The sequence below is a fragment of the Elephantulus edwardii genome, unplaced genomic scaffold (genome assembly GCF_000299155.1).
Source record: "Elephantulus edwardii isolate Elephantulus edwardi_28Jun2011 unplaced genomic scaffold, EleEdw1.0 scaffold00003, whole genome shotgun sequence".
Taxonomy (NCBI): domain Eukaryota; kingdom Metazoa; phylum Chordata; class Mammalia; order Macroscelidea; family Macroscelididae; genus Elephantulus; species Elephantulus edwardii.
The window spans coordinates 41,530,651-41,536,932 of NW_006399753.1; the positions used below are offsets into that span (position 1 = coordinate 41,530,651).

Consider the following 6,282-nt stretch of genomic DNA (forward strand, 5'->3'; position numbering starts at 1 on the left):
TAAATTTAAATTAAAAAAAAATTAAAAAATAAATTTAAAGCTAGTATGGACAAGATTAGTTAGTAAACTAGTTTGGATTGATAAACTATAAATCTTCTTGAGGGAAGACCCCTCTTTCTCTTCCTTAAGCTTTAAGGACAGCTTTGGTATCACAAGAAAGATTATGCATGCACATAATATTTTCTTTGTAAATGCATGCTAAGATTATTTTTGTAAGAATGAAAATAATAGAGTGTTATGAATATAAAATTATTACAGAAATTGAACTGTGGCAAAATGAATACCACAGATAAAAAGATTGATAAATTAATGTGGCTTCATTAGGATGGACCAGAAAGTGTTTCACTGCGGATAACTAGCTTAATAGCTAACAACCTGTCTACAACAGCCACAGTATACTAATAACTAATATAATTAATTATCTTAATAAGTAATGACCTATCTAAAATTGTTTTCTTGCTTTTTTTCCTTACTTTTAATTGATTTATTTCTTAAGAAGGAAATTTTTAAAATAGTTGTTTTGAGGAAATAAAACAATTAGGAGTATCCTGATGAAGTATATGCCACCTTGAACCTTAAAAGGATATAATGGCAGTAGGGAAAAACTAACCTTAATCAAATGTCTTGGGTTAATTCCTAGGATGGGTAAACCGTTTAAAATGAAAGGGGGATGGGCAAGAAGGGATTTAAATATGGTAGTCTTCTCAAGCTCGTGTAAAGAATAACATCAAAATGGAAGATATGGGGAAATGCCATTCTCATTGAAACAAAGAAATAGAAATATTTTCAGATTATACTTGTGAGGATTGCCCTCTGGACCAGAGGAGACTCATCACTGCTCAGATGGTCACAGCCTCCAACATTGCAAGTTTTCTGAAAAGTGCATGTCAGGGTCTTGAAGAGGCCCATCCTGTGATCTTTTGGTTAGAGCAGCTGTGTCTATAGATGTATGAACAATCAAATCAGGTTAGGAGCACGTAGCTTCTTTCTGCAGATCTAGTTCAGCACTGGTTAAGAAATTCAGGGAGAGTTACCTGAGGTAGCACTTGATTCTTACCACCTGCCTCCCACTGGAGGCTCAGCTGTGAGTTGACTCTGGCTTGTCAGTGAGTTTTAATTGAGTTTGAGTTCTTAAACGGGCTACAAAAACTGATACACAGAGAGCCTTGCGAATAGATACAAACAAAATTAATTCACAAGTGTGTTATTTTTCTTCTGTGGCTATGAACCAGTTGGTAGTTTCCCCAAGTGATTATGTTGTTTTTAGATGCCATTGAGATTGGACACTAACTATGCAGAGTGGGTGGAGACTGGGTAGTCATTGCAGGTAGTCTACTTGAAGGCCAAACGTGGGAAGGATGGGGGCATGCAGATGTGTTGCAGATGGTAGTTGGTATTTAATGTTAAATTAACATAATTTTTTTTGTAGTCTTAATGACCAATCAATCTACAGGTACAATAAATCGATGATTTGTGTAGATATCAATATGAATGTTGTGTGTTAATATACATATATTTTATGAATATGAAGTTTTTCTTTTTGTAATTTCTTAGGTAAGGGTAAAACTGCCTAGTGATGGTTCTCTTTTTCAAGATAAAGATGGGCAGTTTCTTCCCATGTGATTAAGTTGCTTCTGAAAACCCACTGGAGGGTCAGCTATGGGTCAGTTCTGACTCAACAACAACAGTGGTAATAGGCCTGGTTTCATCTTTTTCGTTTTGACTACTTATTAACCCCTCATCAGAAAGTAGTTAGAGAGAAAAGTAATTGAAATCCAATTTTCAAATGGAATGCTGCTGCTGTTGCTGTTGTTAACTACTGCTGGGTCAGAACTAACCCATTAGCGAGTTTCCAGAGGCTGTAAGAGAACCCTGCCTATCTTTCTTCTAGGGGGGAGCTGTTGGAGTCCAACATCATTCCTTTGAGTTGGCAGCGCACTTCCTTACCACTGAGTCACTTGTGTTCTAAAACGGAACAGTTTATCTTTTCTATTTTCTTTAGACTCATTCACTTCTCGACACATGATTATTGGGAAAATTTGCTGAGTTACTTTATATTTTTTGCATCCTCCATGGTCAAAGAACCACTGCCACATGGCATCTCACTCGGGGGTTTTGGATCCAGACACAAGCTGCTGTTGAGTCAGTTCAGACACAGGATAGCCCAGTGATGTCAGAATAAAACTGCCTCTTCAAGTTTTCAGTGGTTGAAGCAGATTGCTAGGTCTTTCTTTCAAGGTCCTCCAAGTGGACAGGAGTCTCTGACCTTCCATTTAACAACCTACTGCATTAAATGGACAGCAGACTTAAAAAAAGATCAAGTATCAATGTTAAGAAAACAAAAATTCTCACCACTGGACCAGTCGGTAGCATCAGGATGGATGGCGAAGAGATTGAGATCGTTCACAGCTTCAGTTTGCTCGGCTCCACGGTCAACATTCTTGGCACCAGTAGCCAGGAAATCAAAAAACGTATTGCGATGGGAAAGTCTGTACTCAAGAGCAACAGTGTCTCTCTGGAGACTAAGGTCTGCCTGATACAGGCCATGGTCTTTGCAATCACTTGTTATGCATCAGAGAGTTGGACAATGACTAGGGAGGATAGAAGGAGAATTGACGCCTTTGAGCTGTGGTGCTGGAGAAGAATATTGAATGTACCATAGACTGCCAAGAAAACAAACAGATTCATCGTAGAGAGGATTAAACCAGGCTGCTCCTTGGAGGCAAGGATTCTGGGGCTTCGTCTGACATACTTCGGACATGTTGTAAGGAGAGACAGGTCTTTAGAGAGGGACATCATGCTGGGTAGAGTGGAGGGACAGCGCAGGAGGGGAAGACCCTCTATGAGGTGGATTGATTCAGTGACTGGGGTACTCGGGATGGGTGTGTCAGAGGCAATGAGATTGGCACAGGATAGAGCACGGTTTAGGGCTGTTGTACATAGGGTCACTATGAATCGCAAATGACTCGACGGCACATAACAACAACAACATCTTCAAGCTAATTCTGACTCCGTGCGTGTCAAAGTAGAGCTTCATTCCTTTAGGTTTTTGTTGGTTGTGATCTTTTGGACATAGATTTTCAAAACTTTTTTAACCTTTTGGTTAGTAGCTAAGTAAATATGTTTTTTGGTTTTTTTTGTTACCCAGACAGTTCTTAAATGCCAAAAAACCCACATAACTTGCTGCCACTGAGTTGGCTCTCATAGTGACATTATGGTTCAAAAATCAAGAAAGGAGTGCATCAGGGATGCATCTTTTCTCCACACCTTTTCAGTCTATATGCTGAACAAATCATTTGGGAAGCTGGCCTTTATGAAGAAGAACATGCCATCAGGCTCAGAGGAAGACTCAATAATAAGCTGTGTTACGCAGATGACTCAGTGTTACTCACCAAAACTAAGGATTTGAGATGCTTGCTGTAGAAGATCTAGGACTGCAGCCTTCAATATGGATTTCATTTCAACCCCAGGAAAGCAAAGATCCTCACCCCCAGGTCAATAGACAGTATCATGATAGATAGATAGAGAAAAGTGTAAAGTTGTTAACAATTTAATCTTTCTGGAATCCCAATCAACAATCTTGGAAATCAAAAGACAAGTTGAATTGGGAAAATAAGCTGCTGTCAGGGACCTCTCTTAGAGTATTAAAGAGTAAGGATATCAGTCTAGAGACTGCCTGGTCTGGGCCATGGTCTTCTCAGTTCTTGCTCTGCGTCTGAGAGCTGGATAATGAATAAGAATGACAGAGGAAAAATCAATGCTTTTGATTTTATGATGCTGGAGAAGAGTGTTGACCATACCATCGACTGCCAGGAGAACAAACAGGTCTGCAGTGGAGAGGGTGAAACCAGTTTGCGCCTTGGAGGCAAGGATTCTGAAGCTCTTTCTCACATATTTGGGCATGTTGCCAAGAGGGATGAGACCTTCGAGAAGGATATCATACTTGGAAGGGTTGAGGATCAGTGTAGAAGAGGAAGACCCTGGATAAAATGAATTGACACAGTGGCTGTGGCAGTGGGTTCAGGTGTGTCAGGGAAGGTGACCTTGGCTCTGGACACAGCAAAGTTCAGAGTATTGTTCATAGGATTGCTGTGACTTGTAGTTGACTTAACAGGTCATAGCAGCAACCACAAATCTCTGTAGAAAAACAGCTCATAGCAGCAACCACAAATCTCTGTAGACGTACCCTGCCTTCTCTTTCTATTGTAGAGTAACTTGTGGGTATGAACCAGTGCACCATTTGACATAGCAGTGGACTCCTTGAACTACTGTGTTGCAAGAGATTCTCAGATGGCATAGTCGATAAATGAATGTTAAAAATTTCAATTTAAGATTTTCTGAAAAGCTAGTACTTAGGAGCAATGCATTGCTTTTCCCAATGTTATTGATATTGCAGATAACCATGCATAAAGATAATTATGCATGAGTTTATATAAAAAGTTTGTTGTTGTTATGTGCCATTGAGTTGCCTGCAACTCATCGTGACCCAGTCCTGAGCTAATCTCACCATCTCTGACACACCTACCCCACATTACCCCAGTCACTGAATCAATCCATCTCATTGAGGGTCTTCCCCTCATGCACTATCCTTCCACCCTCCTAAGCACGATGTCCCTCTCCAAGGACTGATCCCTCCTTGTAACATGTCCAAAGTATGTCAAATGAAGCTTCAGAATCCTTGCCTCTTAAGTAGCAGCCTGGTTTCACCCTCTCCAGGACAAATTTGTTCATTTTCTTAGCAGTCCACGGTATGCTCAATACTCTTCTCCAACACCACAGCTCAAAGGCATTAATTCTCCTTCTATCATCCCTAGTTATTGTCCAGCTCTCTGATGCATAGCAAGTGATTGCAAAGACCATGGTCTGTATCAGAAGCACCTTAGTCTCCAGACTGACATCCTTGCACTTCAGGACTTTAGAGAGGTCTCTAACCACAGACTTTCCCATCGCAATATGTCTCTTAATTTCCGGGCTGCTGGTGCCAAAAGTGTTGACTGTGAAGCCAAGCAAATAAAAACTGTGAACAGTCTCAATCTCTTCATCCATTATGATGCTTCCCATTGGCCCAGTGGTGAGAATCTTTGTTTTCTTGATATTGAGCCTCAGTCCATACTGAAGATTGCAGTCCTTGACCTTCCACAGCAAGTGCTTCAGGTCCTCCTCAGTTTCAGCAAGCAGGGTTGTGTCATCTGCATAACACAGATTGCTGATGATTCTTCCTCCAATCCTGATGCCACCTTTCTCCTCCTAGAGCCCAGCCTCCTGGATAATTTGTTCTTCATAAAGATTGAAAAGATGTGGAGACAGGATGCAGCCCTGGTGCACACCCTTCCCGATTTTGAAACATGCAGTGATTCCCTGTTTAATAGTATATACATTTCCATGTAATTAACTTTTAAAATTGTGACTTTTAATGATAAAATCAACCTTACCTAGGATTTAATTATTTAGCCAACTTCATTAAAATGGATGGTTTTTTTGTTATGTACTTACAACTGAATCTAATCAATATGAAAGTGTAATAGTTGAATAAAGTCTTTTGTTAACTTGACCAATGGATTTAATTATAATAATACTTTTAGCTGTAATGATGTTTATTATGTCTACAGTGTATCTTACAGTCAAACAATTGGTGAAATCAGTGTTTTCTTTTCTCAGGTACTGTATAAGTCGACCACAATATAAGACTTCTTGTGGTATCTCCTCATTAATTTCTTGTTGGAATTTCTTATATAGTACAATGGGAGCAGGAAAGTAAGTATATAAATTTTTTGCTACCCTCAAACTTTAAATTCAAAGACGATTTGGTGATCATTCTCTATAATGCAAGATTTTTATATTTGTAAGAACAAATTTTTTTTTTGTAAAGATTTTTTATTCATAAATAGTACAGAAACAGAAATTTACTTCGATTTTTTTTAACATAAGTTATCACGTTTGTCTGAGGCACCAATACATTCACATACAGATTCCCAGTTCCCAGGTTCCGTCAGCAGGTTAATGTTAACAAGATCAGTGCATTTCAAATTTCTTTAACATTAAACCTTTTAAGAAAACAATTCCCTCCTGGTAAAGAACTCTTACGTTCTAAAACACTACCACCTTTGGCCTTGTATTTATTGTAAGCCACATTCCTTGTTAAGGAATTTTGGGAAGTAGTTCTTCTGAGGGATTTTTGGGGGACATTCAAACCTCCCAACTCAAGGTTAGCAGCAGAGTGGGTAACATGTTTTCACCACTCAGGCATTAAATAGTCGTCCTGAGCTGAGGTTTCCCCGAATA

At 39.3% G+C, this 6,282-nt stretch overlaps 1 protein-coding gene across 1 annotated transcript in view; it reads left to right on the forward strand.

The window, feature by feature from the left end:
* Positions 1–6,282, forward strand: part of BIVM (basic, immunoglobulin-like variable motif containing) — a 30,327-nt gene that overhangs the window by 10,952 nt on the left and 13,093 nt on the right. The window contains exon 3 of the mRNA XM_006879400.1: positions 5,659–5,754. Within this exon, the coding sequence (XP_006879462.1) occupies positions 5,659–5,754 (96 nt within the window). The remainder of the gene's footprint in view (positions 1–5,658; positions 5,755–6,282) is intronic.